The following is a 20,842-nucleotide window of genomic DNA, read 5'->3' as shown; positions in this document are numbered from 1 at the left end:
TTCAGCTGAGAGCTGAGCTCCTGCACAATGTGAGTGTTGCAAACATACTGATAAGAAGTGAAAAAGTGACTGAGACCTGCAAAACCTGTGCCAAAAAATGTGTAAATATGCTTGATGTCTCAGGATTTATTATACTAATTAATGCTTTGGCAAAAGATGTTCCAAAGGTCAGAAAGTATATTGCATGTCTTCCAATGCAACAAAGACAGATATGAAAAGCACTATCATGCTGTTTTCAAAGTGACAGTGAAATAGAAGTATACAAATTCAGCTTCTCCCTCATAAAATAATAAAATGTCCCTCTGCTGTAATGAGAGTGACTGCAAGCAAACAAGAACAGAAAAAGAAAAAAATACATTATTTTCTCAGAGAAGCTCTCAGGTTAGCATCAAACTAAAAGTAATAAAAACACACTGTTCAGAGATAACAGCCATGGTATGTCAGAGCAAAGGTCTCTCACACCCATTACTTTCCTCCAACAGTGTTCATTCACAAACGTCATACCTAATAAGGCAACGTTCTCCTGTTCATGTCATAAAAACACCATTTGGAGGAACTACAACATCCACAACAGAAATTGCAAATACTTTGAACTGAAAAAATTACATGCAAAGGCATACATCTCACTAAGATGCTCTGTATGCCAGCCTGCATTTTAAAAATACAGTCAGGTTCAAAAGAGCCACTAACACATATCAGAGCCATTTTTCACAAACGTCAGTGATTCATAAATAAAACAAATCAGGTAATTTAAAAAATATATACATTTATACACATGGTCTCCCGGCTGGGCTTCATCACGGTTAATGAAGTTATTCTTCTTACAATGTTGGTTTGATATTTCATACAAAATTAAAATGGTTAAAGAGAAGAATTTAAGCTATCACTTATACGGCTTTCTTCCTTTGGTTAGACTGAGACATATTGCCTAGTCATGAGTATATTTTCCTCTCCCTTGTGTTCTAAAAATACTGAGAAGGGATTCCAAGCTCTTATGGTGCAAAAGATAAGAAAAGTATCCATACAATCATCTACTCAGACCACACAAGAGTTAAAAAGAAAAAGTATTTACTTCTGCATTGTGAAAATCTATTTAGCCCCACAAACCTGAAAACAAATAGCAACTAGGAAGGACACTGTACTTCAGTTTTTGTCTGAACAGTTTCTATATCAGTCTGGTCTTATGAAAGTAATTAAATAATGTAGAAACAGTTAAAAATAGCTTGTTTTATTTATCTTGATGTAGATTTTGAGATACTACAGAAACAACATGTGGATTTTTGTGTTGATAATCTTTTTGTTAAGGAGATGCTATTTTGCCAGTTTTGGCTCATAATTCTTATTAAACTCAAATAAGTTCCCAAGATAGACTTTAATGTATTTTCTTTAGTATTTCTCACTATTATTGGGAATTTCCTCATTAATACTTACTGTAAGAACTTTGCCAATACTGTAGTCATCATTTAAGACCAAGGTAGTACCATACCAGAATGCCAATGCATATGACGCATATATCAGTAAGAAAGCAGCACCCATAGATATATTAGAAGTAATGGCCTTTTTTATTCCTATTCGTTTAGCATCTTCTAAATTTTTATGGTATCTGGAAGGAACACAGAAGTTCAAAATAGACTCAGACTTTTAACATAGCATGCAGCACCAAAAACTCTGTGGGTGAATTAGAAAAAGAACACTCAAAAAGTACAACAAGATATATAAAATATATAACTCTAAGACTGTACAAAGGTAAGCCCAGTAGTCAGGCACAGAGACTTTAAGGTAACTCCTAAAAAGGCCAACATCAGTCAAGCTGGTATACAAAAAAAAAGAAGAGCACTGCAGTGCAGGGACTGGCATTCAAGTTTCTTAACCTGTGGGACAGTGAACTTTGATCATAAACCATTCAGGACAGGTTTGTAGATTATAATTGTTAGCTTAATATAAAAGAATGATGTTTTACAGTATAGTGAAAATCAAGATATTGTTTACTAGTACCTTCAGAATAACTACTGAGTAATCAGATTACCAAGGATACCATCATCTCTTCTCATGGTAGGGCCTTTTTTTTTTGTCTAAAGCTCTCACTGTGTGGTACTTAGTTTGTACGCTTTCTAGAGTAGAGACAATATATTAATTTATTTTGTTATTTTCTAGAAAAATAATTAATTGTCTTTCAAAATGTAGTTAAACTTATAACCCATAGTGAAACCTGTAACAGACCACTTGGCATTACCTAAAAATGCAGGAAGCACAAGATTTACTTGTTTGACAGACTTTCAACAGCAAAGACACAAGAAAATTTCAAACCATTTGAAGTGAGTACTTCAAAATCAGCTGACGAAAGCAAATATTGCTCTTACCTTTTAATTTCTTTGTCCTGTCCTCCAAAAGCTATTACAGTACGGATTGCTGCCAGAACCTCCTCTGCAACAGCACCGGCTTTTGCGTATGCAGCTTGTTCTTTGTCAGTGAAACTAGAGAGAATCTAATACAGGATCAAATTTTTTTAAATGAGCTCAAACACTTCATAATCGTTTTTATCACAGTTACTTTCTTCCAATATGAAGACTTCCGATTATATTATATATGAGTGCGGAATGTTCAATATCAAAATCCTTAAGTACCTCATGAATTCAACATTACCCATTCTCAACAACTAAGGGCTGGATTTTTCAGTCTGCTTTCACCCAGTGCAGAAGATTAGATGACAACTCATACTGAGCTGGTGTGGTTCTCGCCAGGCAGATCTCCTCAGCTCATTCTCATCTCTGGCTACCTTAGCTGGAGGGCTCTATGGTTTACTTTAATTGGCCACAGTCCATGAAGACTCTTAGCCTGTAGACATACTTAGCACATGCTTCTCTACTCCTACCTTTTCCACAATATAGTCACTCAAGATAGGGAAGGATTATATGATCTTTGAAATGCAAGAAAAATAAATAAATAAAATTAAATTTAAAAATAAATAAATAAAAATCTGAAGGCTTTCAAACTACAAACGTAAGTCACCAATCCCATGGTAATTTAGTATTTGTCTCATCTAAGTCTGCCTAAAGTTTCTTACCAAAGCTGTTAACAACTCTGAAAATAAATTCTATGTCTAAGACCAAGGCTTGGTCTAATTTAATTATTCATGAGGTGGAATTATTCCTTCCAACAGAACAGGCAATCACGTGGATGAAGTTTAACAGTTACAGATGTGGATTCCACTCATATATCTTATTTTCTTTTCTATATAAGAATATGCCATATTGGCTGAAACAGCTTTAAATCAAACAAATCTGCACAATCTACAGGAATTATAATATTCAAACTACATGAAGGTACTTATATACAGTTCATCTGAGAGGTTATGTACATAGACATGGTCTAAAGCTATAATTGTTCTAAGCAATACATTCTAATACATTCTAATACATTACAGATATGTAGATTTCATTATCTCTGTTTAATATAAAACTTGGAACTGAATGTATGTTAACCTACCTTTGCCCACATGGCTGCTGAAAGTCCCAGGACAGGACTGACTGCTAGTATTACAAGGGTTAATTTCCATCCTCTTATGAGACCAACAATAAATCCGGCTATAAATGTTGTTAATGATTGAATAAGCAATCCAATTTTGTCACCTATCCCATCATTAATTTTGGAGACATCACTGAAAAACAAATTACATCCAGACAGGAAGGAAAATGTAGAAAGAACAAGAAAGCTTTTCAGTTTTTTTACATGGGCATCTATGTAGAAGTCAATCTTTATTATTCAATTACTTCCAAACAACAGTCTGCTTCAAGATAAGGCACTATATAGTGTGGTCAAGGAAAAATTCACATCTCTTGTGAAAATGTAATGCTATAAACCTGGTTTTGTCTTAAAAGGCTGAGATTCTGCCTACATTGCAAAATTACTCTCACTTTTTTTTGATCTCTTTGGAAACTGTTGGATATTTGGAAAGAAAAGATAAAGCCTTTCATGAAGGCAAAGGGAAAGGAATAGCTTGCCATGCAATTAAAGCTGTTCACCCTGCTGGGGTCAGTCAGCACTTTATTCAGTCCTCAATGTGCACTGAAATTAACTATGTTTTCTCTTCATGAGGTAATCTCGTAGGCTGGGCTTCATCCATCCTCAGAGTTTAAAGGAACTTATGAAAATGCTTTTCTGATATCGTTGTGACAGTCCAGTATCAGAAGCATTAGAAGTTCAGTCTCTGAGACTCTCCATGAGAAAACTTGAAAACTTCATTTGACAATGCAACAATTCAATTTAATTTCACAGTGAAATTTCATTTCACAATGAAATAATTCAATTTACAAATAAAAAGAAAAAGATGCAACTTATACGTGCTTCATAAGATAAAATAACATTGGGTAAGGTATAGCGTACTTACTCTAGAAGACGAGTGTTAAGTTCTCCCACATCATTTACATCAAACCATCCAATTTCCTGTCTTATAATTGCATGAAAAAAATTTTGTCTGATTTTTTTTATTTGCCGGCCTGCTGCTAGAGTCCAAAATGAAGTTTGGATATAAGCAGCAAGGAAAACACAAGCTCCTATTGCAGAATAGTAGTATGCATATCTGAAAGAAAAAGAATTTAAAAAGGGCAAAATTGTCTGAAATTAGTTTTAATTACCTCACTGTTTTGTATTTAGCTTGATGCTTACTTCTTCTGTCTTGGTCCTGAATTAGAGTTTACATGTTTTTACTAGAGTTTACATTTTCCTGTAAAACTTGCCAAGTTTTCTATAAGTAGTATTTTAATATCAGTTTTCAGATAGGCAATAAATGAAACAAAGCTATCGTTAGACAGGAATTACTTTTTCTTTTTGTCAATATAGTATATATTTCCTCATAAGACTACTTCAGAACTATATTTTAGACACAATACCCTTTTCACTTAAATGTGTCTTTTATAAAAATGCCATAACATTTTTGTTTTACCACATATAGACAGACTTAATCATATCTGCCTATAATCACACACATTTACAGCATATGACATGGCTATCAATATAAATATATACATGCATGAATGCTGTAAGTATTTCCTGATTTGAGAATACAACACTACTATATATGCATCTATTGCAGGCAAATGTCACTAGATCAAAATTATTTTGCTCTCCATTTTATTATGAACTGATACTTTAAATTAATTGAGCTCTGTGCTATGAGCAGGGTGTCTAATCAAAACCAAGAAGTGCATGATCCACTGTATTTCTTAAACTGGAACTGAATTTAAACCACAGTTATAAACTGTTCAAACATAATCAAATCAGATATGATTTAATTCAGAATTGACATCAGAATCAGTTACAGGTGAACTTAACCCAGAACTAAACCATAAAAATATAACTGAACTGATTCTCTGTTTGTAAAACATGACCGAAAACAATGGCTAAATATTAATGGTCTATAATACATGTAATTGCAAGACTACTGAATCTATATAAAAGCAAATAACTAGCAAAAAGCTTTAAAGCTCTTAGGACTTTCACTCACTCGTAGTAAGTTATTCATACTGATTCTTTAAAATTGTAGCGTGAAACTTGGCAGGAGCAAATTGCAGGAATCTGTGTGCAAATGCTCTGCTCAAAAAAGGAGAGAACGGCTTTATAGATGAAACATCCAATTTTAATCCAGACTTTTTTGTGGCTAATTTCTGTATGAACTTAAATTCCCTTCCACTGCCACTTCATTAAAGCCACTATTATTGCACTCCCTCTTCAGAGCATGAACGAGGACTTCAGAATATTTGTTCCAGAAAAGTTTTGCCAAAATTACTTTAAAGAAACCTTCTTGGTGTACCGTGAATTATTTTCAAGCAAGTGTAATCCTGCAAACTGATAACAAACAACATCACGGTCTGGGAGCACTAGTGTGTCCAGGTTCTGTAGTGCTGTCATGATAGCAATGATACTCTGAATGGCCAAGAGTAGCATGGAGGTGAAGAACATGGCTATTAAGACAAAACAGGTTTGTTTATTCTGAATTGCCTTTCATACATCTGAGAGTTGCACCTCTGTGTGCCTCACTAGTTAAAAATTAATGTAAAACTAACTCAGTGTCATACAGTTTAGTCAGGGACTTTGGAACAATACTCATTATGAAATGAACTTTACCTAAACTGTTTAATAAAAATATGTTAATTCCTAACTGAATGCTGGTTAGTTGAATATTGACCTTAGTCATCTTTAGCTCCATTAAAACTCTACACAGAAACTACTAAACTAAACCCATGAACACTCTTTCTAAATTCAGCAGTAATTACTTTAGACAATTACTTTATGATGTTACATCACTTGTTTTATGCTTGGACTTTGTTTCATAAGAAATTGTATCAAAGGGATTGATATATTTGCCAGATTCTACGCTGAAGAAATAGATTCTGTAGATTCACTGCTGAAACTTAATAGAGAGTAAACGCTCCCTGCATTGTAAAATAATGGTTCTTTTTCGCTTGAGAAATAGTAGGGTTTTAGGAAAACTGTTTTTTGAGTAACAAACACAACCAAGTCCACGTGTATAGTTCAGTATTTGAGCACACCTGTGTGAGAACTTTGTCCCTGTAAACAGTGTTTATTATCATTTGACCTGCTGGCAGGTGTTCTTAGAGAAACAGGGGCTGGGTACAAACAACTGCTTCTTCAAACCAGTGAACATGCTAACTCGAGGCACTATCTAAAAGCTTTAGAAAAAAGAATCTCTTCCTGTGCTGCCAATAAGTAATACATTCCTCATTCAACAATGTGTTTCTAAAGAGAAACTTGAGCTGCTTTTTATTTATACTTGTACTTTCAGAGTTAATGTCTAAAATACTAGGTGGCATACATGGTGTTAATAAAAGATGTCCGTCAAATAGACCATCTTTTAGGGTCATGAGAACAGGCAGTTCTCAATGTTCAGATGTTGATGTAGATCTATATTCACATTCACACTTTGTGTCAGTTTGTCTGTTTCCTGTACTCTTTGTTCTTCAAGCAGCAGCAAATCCTAGATAATCGCCCACTGAGAACAGCAGGAGGATTCCTATTGTTTTTAGTTGAGATGATGTGATATGAGTTCAGAGATTAAAAGAACACCAAACCATTACTCAAAAATAGTTATGATTGGTTGTTGGTCTAAAAGACTTATAAATGACACATTAAAATACACTCTACTCTTATGCTACAATGGTCAGTAATACCTTGTGTAATTCTATTACATCCTGCTTTAAAATACAGGTTATATATGTTTGAGTAGAAAAGAAAAAAAAAAAGAAAGTACGTTGATTTGAAAGCTGTGTATTCACCCATGCACAAACTACTTGATTGTGAAATTTTGCCATCAAATTTGCTTTCAAGTCACTGGGCACATTTATATCCTGCTGAAGGTGTGTAAGCATTACTTGCATTCATGTCAGAGACTGACAGAAATGTTGCAGGAGCAAGAAACTTCGCATGCCTGTGCTCTCTTACAAAACATAATTGCCAGTTCCCTGCTAGTTCATTCTCATTACATATGAGTTCTTCATTTCTAAGCAACAGCCTTTTCCTAACTAGCTCTTGTTGATTTATTTCAGAGTAAAGAAACTTTTTTGGTAAAAATAGGTTTTTTAAAATTAGAAACTTAACTACTCAATATAAATCATCTATAAGTTTATACCATTACCAGAAATGACAATGCACTTCAATATAAAACATCAAGAGATAAGCAAATGCCTTTTCTCTTCCTTCTCTTCGGAAAAGACAATTGCCTTGAACACATCAGCACTCCTGAGATATCAGATTTTTTAAATACCTAATGAGGAACAGACTTAAACCTGAAGAAAAGAAGCTGAAGTGGTACAAGAAAATGCACTTGAACTTTAGACATCCGGCATAAACCAAGTCCATGGACAGTGGTCAATAAAGCCCCATAACAAAACACATCTATTGGCAACTGATGTTTCTCCTGATTTGCCCTTTTCTTCATGAAGCTTTGTACTAATTATTGTCAACTCTAGAACGCAAGATTTAAGTTTGCATATGATCTAACTCTGTCTTTTCTGTAATCCAGATAATTTAGTTGAGCTTGATGTGTTGGCACCAAAGTAGGTACTATCTGACAATTTTAATTCTGCCTTTTATCCGTGAATCACCATAGCTCAAGAAATCAATGGACGATAATCAACATAATTTTTTAGCATAACAGCTACTGTTTATAAATTCAGAGGAAGAGAAGGAAGAAGGATGGAAATACAGATGGCACTGGGACACATGTGGGTGAGTGAGAGCAAGAAGTTATACCAAAATTGGTAGGAATGGTTGAGGATGTTCAAGAACTCTCCCACTGCCCCCAATAATTTCATGTGTGAATCTTTAGCGACATACATCATTCAAACAACCATTGCTTTTATGTTGTTTAAAGCATGCAAAACATCTGTGACTAGATATATGTGCCTACATTAAAAAAGAAAAGGAAATATCAATTTCTAATTACCTTGTCATATCTTCTTCCAGTGTGGCAAAAATATCTGAAGAGGAATTCACTGCAGAAATGTTTTCTTACAAAGGAAGAAAAGAGTAAATACTTTTAATAGACCAAGTTTTAACAAATTTGTTTTTCTGCATGCAGTTCAGCGAATTCTGAGTTGCTACATCTCCTTTTGAATCAAGCTGATTTTAATGAAAGGAGGAGTGTGATGATTTCAGTCTTCTACCTATTCAAAAACAATGATTGTACTAATAATAGGTTAGTCATAACTCCATTGACTGCAAAATTACACCAATGTTTTGAGAAGACTGCAGGTGCAGCATTTTGCATTTGCACTGTAAAAATCTGATTGTACTTGGGAAGGAGTAAATCCTAAACTACTTGTTCTGATGAAGGCAATATGCCTGTATTTCTGTCTTACAGCAGCATAATAAGAGAAAAAAATGGATGCAGGACAGAAGACAATCACATCTGTTTTCTGTATCGCCATAGACATTTATTAAAATGTTTAATAAAATTGTATTAGATAGTATTTCAGGCAACAAACCTGTTCACAAGTTTAACATCTAATATGTGACTTCAGAGGACAATGCAATCTGGTCTGTCAGTTGATACAAAAGTGACAGTGTCACTCCTACCTCCTGTATCCAGCATTGCGCGTCTGCCCTACTTTGTCTTTGATCTCATATATCTGATTTAGAAAGAAAGGCTATTCAACAAAATGAGAAAATAAGTACTTTTATTTTTGGTAGCAAATTTTTGGTTGGTTTGCTTACTGATCTGATTCACCTTATGAAATATAATTTTCAGGCTTGATGTGAGGGAATCAACAGGAACTCATTTTGAAGAAAAGGAAAACCAGCCTCTTTCTATTTATCACAGTCACAGTTAAACATGATTTATTAAATGTGCATTGTAGTAGTTAATTTGAAAAAAAAGTCTACTAATGCAGAAACTAAGAATTCTGAGAAAAAAAAAAATCATAGTGTGTCTCTGTTACAGCAAACACAAGAGTTACTAATTTGCAAGATAGTATAGTAGCAAGTTGGGTTTCTGACATCAATATCCCATGTAAAGATGATTGAATCTCCTTGGCTGTTTTTCACATATGAGCCATTGTTCTTTTCATAGAAAATAAATTCTTACCTGGAATATTTGTGTCTCCAGAAGAAACAAAGCTATCAGTCATATCACCAAAAATTATCATCATAATAGGTAGACTGCTTCCATGCGCTATTGCCAGGAGACTGCCTACTATCATTAGTAATTTATCCAAGCAACTGGAGTATCGAAACTGTGGGTGAGAAGATAAATTCATTCTAACTGTGGTATCAGAATGCTAACACAATGTTCTGTATGCAAAAGCTGGGATGCCAAGAAAATCTATCAACTGTACACCTAGTGTCCCAAAACTACAACTTTATCTGATTAGAAATTTGGTTTACAAAACAATTTAAATGCACAGGAATAAAACATTCTAATATAAGCACCTTTATACTACAAACTCTCAAAACCAGAGAAGTGTACTATTTTAGTGTATCAATATCTGCAACTGGGTAAGAAAATGAAAACAAGGTACAATAAATTTTCCCCTTTGAAGTTTGATATTTGAAGTTCAAATTATAAGAAATTTTAATGGCATTATGCTATTTGAGGCAATAATTACTTTATTGTAAATTCATTATTATGCAGTCATAAAAACTGTTCCTAATGTACCATAGACATTATCAAAACTTACTGAAATCCTAAATAACTCTTGCCATTGAACTTCATTAAGTTTGAGCTCATCTATTACAAAATCATTTGCTTTATTCTGTACTGAAAAATACTAAGTTTATTGTTGTAAATTATAGCACTATGATGTAATTGTAGAAGTGCAAGCCTGTGTAACAAAGCAGAAAAATGGGGCATTGGCCAGCATCACAGGCTATAAGTTTATTTTTGTTATTTGCCATATCATTGCTGTGCATTATGCACACTAAACCTACAAAATGTTAAGTGTTTCAATATTACGAAGAGTACCTAGGATTTACTTTAATTAAATATTAACATATTGCATTACTTTAAAATAACAGAGTCACCAAGGGCAAATTGTGCTTGACAAACCTGATCGCGATGACACTAAACTGAGTGGGGAAGTGGACATTTCGAAAGGGAGAGCTGCCCTGCAGGATGACCTGTACAGGCTGGAAGAGTTGGCTGACAAGAGCCTTATGAACCTCAACTAGGACAAGTGTAAGGTCTTGCACCTGGGAAAACATCATCCAGGAGTGCAGCACAGGCTGGGATCTACCCACATGGGGAGCAGCTCTGTGGAAAGGGACCTGGGGGTTCTGGTGGACGACAAGCTCAACATGAGTGAACAGAGAGCTGACAACAGGATGCTGGGCTGCATTAGTGAGGGCATCACCAGCAAGGTCATTATCCTGCTCTACTCAGCGCTTGTCAGGCCACACCTGGAATACTGTGTTCAGTTTTGGTCCCTGCTGTTCAAAAAATATGTGGGTCGAGAGAAGGGCCAGGAAGATGATCAAAGGATTGAGAAGCCACCATGTGAGGAAAGGCTGAGAGAACTGGGCTTGTTCAGCCTTGAGAAAAGAAGGCTTAGGGGAGACCTCATCACCATGTTCCAGTGTTTAAAGGGTGGCTACAAAGAAGATGGAGACTCCCTTTTTACAAGGAGTCACATGGAAAAGACGAGGGGTAATGGGTACAAGTTATTCCTGGGGAAATTCCGATTGGACTCAAGAGGGAAATTTTTCATTATGAGAACAATTCAGCCATTGGCATCATGTCCCCAGGGAAGTGGTGGATTCCCCAACACTGGACACTTAAAAGATTCAGCTGGACAGGGTGCTGGGCCATCTTGTCTAGACTGTGCTTTTGCCAAGAAAGGTTGGACCAGATGATCCTTGAGGTCCCTTCCAACCTGGCATGCTATTCTATGATATATACAGTAAATTAAAACTTTCTGGAATTTAAGGTACTTTTTAAGGCACTTTTTAACTGTAAGTATCATCAGTGCCATGGAGTTGCACTTTACTGCTGACTCAGGTGATGAAAAATGGTTAACGGGGCTGACTAGTGTTATTAGTACCTGACTCAAATAATTTAGAGGTCAAGACCACACATAATCTTAGGTACACAAGCACACTTTCCATTATATCTGAAGTGACTGAACATGGAAATCCCCAAATTCTCAAACAAAAATCTAGTACAGCTGTGTTTAGCATGACAACTTACTAAGGCAAGGTGGCTAAGAATCCATGTCAGTAATAAGACAGATTCTTTAACAAAACTACATCCAAAGAAGAAATGTTTGATTGCTGTAATTTATCACATGTTCTGTAGTATCAAAGCATTTGGTAGAGGAAAAATGATATATGCAGTACTCTTAACATAATTTAAAACATTTTTTGTGTACACTTTGAAATCTGCATACATGTGTATGTATATGTGCACATATATATATATATAAAAACGTACCAGTTGAAACGGGCTGACCATCTTAGGCTTTTCTGCTTTCTTCTTCTTCTTCTCCTTGCTTAAAAGGTATGGTGGTTTTAGTGCATTTAAAAAGCAAAAAGATTTCACAGAAATACTAATGCAGTGTATTAATGAAGTTCAATTAAAGTATAATTATGAAATAATTTTGCAGAAAACAATTGTGTGTAAATGAATATGATTTATTGAGCTTTCTTGGGATATTTTTATTTAAGCCTGCAGGTATATAAATTGCATCAGCTCCTGCTGCTATAAATTTAAGTCAACATCTTCCCAGTTCACCCCTCTCAAGGGTGCAAGAACACCAAAAATGGCTGGTGGTTCCACTATCTGATCTGGGAAGTTGTGAACTGAAGCAGTATATAGCTTTCAAAATGGGAAAGCAGAAGATAACTTATAAAGTCAAATTTTTTGCACATGAGGGATGGGAAATAGAGAAAAAGTTCAAGGAATGCAAAATACTGATTCCTTTCCATACTAAAAATTTTAACATGCTTTTTAACTGATGACATAATTGTATCCCAGATGTCTATTCTGACATCCTTTCTGCAATATTATAGAATTGTTTTCAATAAACTGTAGTCAATACTGTGGACACAGTCCTTAAAAGAAAAAAGATAAATGGTCTTCTGCACCAAATAAATGTGTCAGTCAATGATACTTTCAAATTGATACAAAGCTTTCTGTTATTAGACTTTCCTGATAAAACAAGAAAAATTTTAAAAATTAAATAAAAATCTAAAATAATTTAACCTTATAAGCTTCAATATAGAACATATTTGCAATGTTTAAGAATACTTACTGTTTGTCCTCAGATTCATGACCCTGGTTGAAGGCAGTGACCTCATAACTATTTCTATTTGCAATACGCATCCGCTTCTTTTCATCTTCAGAATGCATTTTAAATTTATTTAAGTTAGCTTCCTGTAAAATAATATCTTACTGAGAAATACACAGGCATTAAGCCAAGAACAGTAATATCAATAATGATTTGTTTGAAATAAAAATATAGATACTTATTAAAATAAAAAAGGTATTAATGTCATACGTTGTAAATGAATCCTCGTCACAGGCAAGTATAAACCTGTGGAAACAAAGCCAGAAATTTGGATTTTGCTTACAAACATGTACATTTTGTATTTCTGTCTATTTGATAACTGTGTGTCTTTCCTTTAATTTCATTTGAAGAATATAAGCTTTATATTTTCTGTAATTCAGCACAGACATACAAAATAAATGGGAAAGTAGAGGTTTATTTAAAAGAATACACAGTTATTTGGAATTTTCCCAATTCAGTAATCAGTGAATTTTACAAATATCTCTGATTTAGAAGAAAAATACATTGACTTACCGTGAAGGTTGTTCTTGGTTTGTGTGTAGTTCTCTGAAAGACTGTTCAAAAATCAGATGAATTAATGTGGTTGAGGACGTGCACCATGACTGGACTTTGCTCTTATGTAAAACAGAGATGATGAACAGCTTTATATATTTTTTTTTCTTGTCCTTCCCCCCTCCCAGTTCCGTTGCCTCACCTACTTTGGAGAGTAAAGTTTAAGCACTTTGGACTCTGCCTCCCTTTAGCGTATTTAACAAAGGAAGTTATTAAATAAATGGTTATTTCATTGTCACCTGGCAAAATAAGCCTGAACAGTCTAATATTCCACCAGGAGAAGTTCCCCTTATCACTGTTGGCTTAATTATGTCCCTTAAAACTCCTAGGAATTCATTTTTACCTTATTAGAGATGGTGCTGAATACTCCAAGTTACTCCTACACTTAAGGATGAATCCATTCTTTAATACACAGTGAGAAGGAAACCAAATAACAGAAAAGGAGTGTTTTATTCTTTCGTTTCTTTTACCTTCTTCTAAGTCTCATCCAGGAAAATATGACCCATCTAACCTGAAATAAAACAGGATTTTATTACAGTTCATATCATTTTTCATTTGAATAACTGCAGAGCAGCATGACGAGTTTCAGACTCAGTTTAGAAATGGTTTGGGAATATCTATGGTGCTCAATTAGAATCATTCTGATTTGTGAATGTATGCTCAGATTCTAAACTCTTCAAAATCGTGAAATATATTGTTTTTATGAGTATCTGTAGGAATTAATTCAATTAAATAAAAACAACTATTTAAAACATTTAAAATAAATTAATTGCACTTCTTAACTGTTATTTCAATGCATATAGTAAAATAGATATGTTCAACACCTTTACAGTAATAAAATTTACGAAATGTTAAATAAAAATCCCTATTCTAGAAGATAAGAAAATTTGCATGAATTTCTCTGTATGTCTCCTGTCACTTCACTCAAACAAAATTACTCAATCTGATAATTAACCAGAAGAGATAACTTTTGTTCCTTTTGGTCATGCTTACCTGTAATCTCAAAATTTTGATAAAACTGAGTACATTTACAGTGTTTAGGAATACAAAGAGTCTTATCAGAGTCAGGATTACTTTAGAAAGGGTAGTTTACCATGGTCTGTCAAACAAAATATAAGGAATTAATAAATATAAATATTGTCTGTTTATGAAAAGTCATCCTGAGATATTTGTTTAGATTTCTATCACACAGTATCACAGTATCACAGTATGTTTGGGATTGGAAGGGACCTCAAAAGATCATCCAGTCCAATCCCCCTGCTGGAGCAGGAACGCCTAGGTGAGGTCGCACAGGAACATGTCCAGGCAGGTTTTGAATGTCTCCAGCAAAGACAGGGCAGCCTATTCCAGTGCTCTGGTACCCTCACTGAGAAGAAGTTTTTTATCCACAGCAGTTAACAGGAAGATTTCTGGGTTTTAACTTCACAGAATCACAGAATCACAAAATGTTAGGGATTGGAAGGGACCTCAGAAGATCATCCACACCAATCCCCCTGCCGGAGCAGGAACACCTATATGAGGCTACACAGGAATGTGTTCAGGCGGGTTTTGAATGTCTGCAGAGAAGGAGACACAACCTCTCTCGACCTACTAACCACCCCCCTTCTAATACACCCCAGGATGCCATTGGCCTTCCTGGCCACAAGGGCACAGTGCTGGCTCACGGTCATCCTGCTGTTCACCAGGACCCCCAGGTCCCTTTCCCCTACGCTGCTCTCTAACAGGTTGTTCCCCAACTTATACTGGAACCTGGGGTTGTTCCTACCCACATGCAAGACTCTACACTTGCCCTTGTTATATTTCATTAAATTTTTCCCCACCCAACTCTCCAGCCTGTCCAGGCCTCGCTGGATGGCAGCACAGCCTTCTGGCGTGTCAGCCACTCCTCCCAGCTTGGTGTCATCAGCAAACTTACTGACAGTGCACTCTATTCCCTCATCCAAGTCACTGATTAATATATTGAAAAGTACTGGTCCCAGTACCTACCCTTGAGGGACACCACTAGATATAGGCCTCCAACTAGACTCCGCCTGATTGACCACAACTCCCTGGCTTCTTTCCTTCAGTCAGTTCATAGTCTACTTTACTACCCCATCGTCCAGACCACACTTCCTTAGTTTAGGTGCAAGAATGCTGCGGGAGACTGTGTCAAATGCCTTACTCAAGTCAAGGTAGACCACATCCACTGCTTTGCCATCATCTCTCCACCTGGTTATGTCCTCATAAAAGTCAATGAGGTTGGTCAAGCACAACTTCCCCTTGGTGAAGCCATGGTGACTGCCCCTAATGACCCTCTTATCCTTGATATGCCTTGAGATGGCACCAAGGATAAGTTGTTCTGTCACCTTTCCAGGGATGGAGGTGAGGCTGACTGGTCTATAGTTAGCTGGGTCCTCCTTCTTGCCCTTTTTGAAGACTGGAGTGATATTTGCTTTCCTCCAGCCCTCAGGCACCTCTCCCATTTCCCAAGACTTGGCAAAGATGATAGAGAGTGGTCTAGCAATGACTTCAGCCAGCTCCCTCAGCACCTGGAGGTGCATCCCATCCAGACCCATGGATTTACGGATATCCAGATTGCTTAATTGCTCTCTAACCCAGTCCTCATCAGCCAGGGCAGACTCCTCCATTGTCCTGACTTCCTCTGGGGCCTCAGTGGTACAGGGCTCCTCAGGACATCCTCCGGCAGCGTAGACAGAGACATAGAAGGCATTCAGTAACTCTGCCTTCTCTGTATCTTCTGTCACCAGGGCACCCACCCAACTCATCAGTGGGCCTACATTGCCTCTGGTGTTAGTTTTATCTGCCATGTATTTGAAGAAGCTCTTTCTGTTGTCCTTGAACCCTCGTGCAAGATTTAATTCTAAGGAGGCCTTAGCTTTGCTAGTTGCCTCCTTACATCCTCTGACAACAGCCTTATATTCTTTCCAAGTGGCCAGCCCCTCCTTCCATGATCTGTAAACTCTCCTCTTCCACTTGAGCTTACCCAACAGTTCCCTGTTTAACCAAGCAGGTCTCCTGGCTCCCTTCCTTGACTTCCTACGTGTCGGGATGCTCTGATCTTGAGCTTGGAAGAAGCAGTCACTGAATGCTAACCAGCTATTTTGGGCTCCTTTACCTTCAAGTAACTTTTCCCACAGGATTTCCCCCAGAAATTCCTTGAAAAGGCCAAAGCTGGCCCTACTGAAATCCAGGGTTGTGATTCCACTTGGTATTCTGTTCCTGTCGCATGAGATCCTGAACTCCACCATCTCACGGTCACTGCAGCCAGTGCAGCCCTCAACCTTTACTGCTTCAACCAGACCCTCCTTGGTAGTGAGGATGAGATCCAGCAGCGCTCCTCTACTAGTTGGCTCATTCACCATTTGCATGAGGAAGTTATCATCAATGCACTGGAGGAACCTCCTGGACTGTGGCTGGCTGGTTGAGTAGTCCTTCCAGCAAACATCAGGGTAGTTAAAATCCCTCACAACAACCAGGGCCTGTAATTGCGAGGCTGCTTTCAGCTGTCTGTAGAACTTGTGTGCCTAAGTGCTTTGCTGGACTTTATCTTAATGGACTTTTTCCACCATTCCAGATGCTGATTTACGATCAGTTTGTTCATGAAGTATTAAGACATTTTTACATACAGGAGAAAACTGGATAAGTAAATTTGGAGAAATAAATGCATGGAAACAGTCTGGAATAATTAATAGTGAGTACGATTCTGTAAAATACAGAATGATCCATGTCACGTAACTTAACTGCAGTCCAAAAATTATGTTATAATGATGCAAAATACAACTTAAAGACTCTTGTGAAGAACAGAGCTATACTGACAAGATGGGTGAATGGTCTGTAAGAGCAATGATTTAGAGAAGGATTTAAGGTTTGTCATAGTTTATTGTTACAGTACAATCTCTCATTGCAGTAGAGTGTCCAAGAGAGAGGATTCAAACCATGTATTTATATCAAGTAGAAGAGAGGAATCAATTAATTTCAAGAGACCTAATGGTCATCCTTCAAAAATGCAACAAGTTCTTATGCTCAAAATTCTAAAAAGATGTGTTAATAAAATGTAGGAGCCATAAAACTATGTCAGGTAAAAGGAAATTGGCTATTACTGTAAAAGAGAGTGTTGAATAAACTTTATGAAAACTTACAAGTATTCTCATATAGAAAAGATATCTGGCAATTAAGATCCTCATAGAAGTAATAGCATCCAAGAGATATTGTTCTGTCTTGAACTAAACAATTTCCATGAAGGGAAATGGAGCATGGAAGCAGCCACCCAATAGGTGCAATGAACCTGGGAACAACTGCAGTTTTTTAAGTGAAACTAGATATTTTCCTCTTGTATAGGCTTTAATTTAGACAAGGTCAACTCTCCTGATCCTATGAGTCACTTTCCAGAACTTTCAGCTGGCTAAAATTTCTTAAAACATTTACCACACAACTCAATGGAGGTAGCTCTTCAAGCTGCAGCTGTCATTATCTTCACAGAGTACCCATGTGGGACAGGGATGAGATGAACATTTAGCAGAGTTTTGGACAATCCCTGTGCATGAACCTTATCAGCCATTTTTCTCTTGCTTGTCCAATAGGGGTTTGAATTGTACAACAGTTGTATCAGCAGATTCCTGCTTCTTCTGATCATAGGATAACAAACTGGTTTGGGAATGAATTTTGAATAGTTTATGAGCCTTGAATAGCTCAAAGGTCATAGATTGGTTGTCTGTTTAAATCCATCTTCTGTGGGAAATGTCGAGACTAGTAAGTAGGAGAAAAAGATGTTTTCTCTCTTCTTCGACTTTTGAGTAAACAGGACACTCTGCTTTCAAGATGTTTAGAACATCTTTATTTTGCACTAAGTCAATGTCCATTTGATACAGACAATGTCTACCCAAGAGTTCGTGCTTCAGGGATTCAGCCTACAGAATTAAAAAGAAATCTCCCTTGATGATGTCAAAGATTGGTTAAAGCTGGGGGTAAACTACTGATTTAACCAACTCATGTTGAGACAATTTCATCCCACAAATCATACATTAGATGCATGTATTTTTTTTAACCTGATACAGGCCAGCAAAGAGGATGACCAATTGACACATGATATAAGAATAAACCACTGTCACAGAAATTTTAATTGATAACAGCATGATAACTTCAACTTTAAAAAAAAAAAAATCAATAAAATCTAACAATTTTAAGCTTATCAATAAAAATAGCAAACAACAAGAAACCAAAGCAAATACTTATTTACTTGTTTATTTATCACTGAAGTTATAAATATGACTTAATGGTGCATTAATGTGTGAGGATTTTAGTTTTCATAATCACTGCTTGCAGTATAGTTGCATTTTAAATGATTATTTTTCTAGCTAATGATATACCAAGGAGCTTGAATGAGTTTTTCTTTTCCCTAACTTTGATTGGACACCTCTTACCATGCACAAAGAGCCTTTGTAAGCTCAACATACACAAAAGCGTTCGGCAGTTACTGATTACTTACTACACACAAAAGATAACTTAAATTAATGAAATACTAAATGAGTGTCAGTATGCTCAGTGACCTAAATAAGGAAAAGTCTTTGCTGGCCAGGAAGTTCTCAGTGAGGTGGGGTAGGGCTGGTTTCTGCCCTTGGAATGGATCCTCATGGTGACTGAACTGCTGTCTTCCAAATCCCTGCTTTTCCCTTAGGATTTTTCTCCTTTCCATTATGCTGTTTTTCCTCTTGAATCCTTGAACTGCTGCCTGGCTCCATCTCAAGAGTTTTACCTCTGTCTGCAGTTTTACCACTCTTAACATGCAGAAGTCCACCCTATCAACTTTTTTGGAGTTCTTACTCAGAATTTAGCAATTTCCTCACAAGTCTGAGAGAGAGGGTTATGCAGCTGTGTCTTGGATTACAGACAGTTGAACTCCTGAGGAGGAGGGGAAGGAGTTTACAAGCGCAAGTATTTACATTTCAATACATAACAGTATATTATAAGCTATACAGAAATCATAGCTATTCATATTGACTTATACTATTCTACAACACTATTTAAAATTGCATTTTATAAATATTTCCATTTCTCATGTTCAACTTGCCATCAACCAGAACCCCCAGATCCCTCTCTGCAGAGCTGCTTTCCAGCATCTCGTCCCCCAGTCTGTATGTACAGCCAGGGGTCAACTAGGTGGGTAATCTTTCATAGAATGAAATTAAGTTGGCAGTTTCCAAAAAAAAAAAAAAAAAAAAAAAAAAAGGCAGAGATTTTCAGAGTATCTGAACTGTTAGGAAGTTTTTCTGATGCCTAACCTGTATTGCCCTTGAGATAGGTTATACTTATTACCCCTTCCCTATCCACAGCAAATATGAAGAACAACTTCCATTCCACTTTGCAGTACTTTTGAAATCTTAATACTGCTTTCACAAGTGTTGTCTGTCCTCTCTAAACAAAACCCCCTCAGTTCCTATAACATTTCTGGATAGACTTTGTGCTATTCATCTTTGACATTGCTGTCCTCCGGACTCGAACCGTTTCACTGCTTTCCATTGAGGAAAGTAGTCCCAAACTGGAATGTATTTAAAAATCTGTGTATTTTTGAAATTTCTATAACTAATTTGACTTCCTTGTGCTGTAGCCATTTGGAAGTATACTTATTTTACTTAACCTTGTATATTGGATGTTATTATTCTAGTGAAATGACTAAAAATAATCACTTCATTCAATTTATCTCATAAGAGATAAATTATGGCACTATGACCATATTCTGAATGTTAGTCTTTGACTATAGGGAAATTGCTTTGTTTCTTTTTGATGTTTACTGTAAAATAAATGATTCTATTCTGTAAGGTAAATGTGATTCTATGGGCAATTGCATCCAGTGCATATCATACTTGCTCCCAGGCTCCAAACATTTTATATAGCTGTACCCATGGACACTGGGTAGTCATGCTTCCTCTTACCAACCACTTCTGCTTCCAGAAACATCCAACCACATGCCACAACTCTGTCTGCTTCACATGCCACAATGCCAATGCATCTCTGACAACAATCCAGGTAGATCCACCAGGGAGATTCTATTTGTGATATCAAGATGTGCTTAGAAGGGATCACTTTGCAAGAAATAGTTCTAAAGAGACTGAAGGAATTAACTCTCACTATGCAGCACTTCAGCAACAAGAACATCACATTTCTGTATATTGTGGCCAGCTACATCATGGCTACATTTCCTGAAGAGGCAATTAGCTGTAGTCATTCTATTGACTCAAACCAAGTGCTCTATTTTCTTGTTATCCGTATTTTCCCTTAACTCCCAACTTCCCTCATTCCATAGGGGTTCATTAATCTTATCATTGGCCAAACATCACTCAGAAACAGACAGCTGCATAGCATTTAGAGGTCAGCTTTTGATAGCTGATCTGCTTTATCCTATATGTTTCATGCTTTCTAAAGGATAGAAAATTGTCTTCCCAAGGGATTAAAACATTCTCTCTCATTGACAGCTCTGCTATGTAAAAATCTAAATG

At 36.4% G+C, this 20,842-nt stretch overlaps 1 protein-coding gene across 6 annotated transcripts in view; it reads right to left on the bottom strand.

Moving 5' to 3' along the window:
* ABCB1 (ATP binding cassette subfamily B member 1) overlaps positions 1-20,842 on the bottom strand; it is a 55,590-nt gene that overhangs the window by 28,608 nt on the left and 6,140 nt on the right. For 2 of the 6 annotated variants that reach the window (XM_082045342.1, XM_082045347.1), the window contains exons 2-12: positions 13,693-13,860; positions 13,311-13,351; positions 13,008-13,043; positions 12,762-12,883; positions 11,942-11,999; positions 9,602-9,749; positions 8,462-8,525; positions 4,388-4,579; positions 3,487-3,658; positions 2,361-2,485; positions 1,432-1,603 (exon numbers count right to left, since the gene is read on the bottom strand). In XM_082045342.1, the coding sequence (XP_081901468.1) occupies positions 1,432-1,603; positions 2,361-2,485; positions 3,487-3,658; positions 4,388-4,579; positions 8,462-8,525; positions 9,602-9,749; positions 11,942-11,999; positions 12,762-12,859 (1,029 nt within the window). In that variant the 5' untranslated portion in view covers positions 12,860-12,883; positions 13,008-13,043; positions 13,311-13,351; positions 13,693-13,860. Of the gene's footprint in view, positions 1-1,431; positions 1,604-2,360; positions 2,486-3,486; positions 3,659-4,387; positions 4,580-8,461; positions 8,526-9,601; positions 9,750-11,941; positions 12,000-12,761; positions 12,884-13,007; positions 13,044-13,310; positions 13,492-13,692; positions 13,861-20,842 lie in introns of all 6 variants that reach the window. The other 4 variants (XM_082045344.1, XM_082045343.1, XM_082045345.1 and 1 more) reach the window with 4 other exon arrangements.

The sequence above is a fragment of the Streptopelia decaocto genome (assembly GCF_964273445.1).
Source record: "Streptopelia decaocto genome assembly, chromosome: 2".
Classification (NCBI taxonomy): domain Eukaryota; kingdom Metazoa; phylum Chordata; class Aves; order Columbiformes; family Columbidae; genus Streptopelia; species Streptopelia decaocto.
This window is presented reverse-complemented; position numbering and strand designations above follow the sequence as displayed.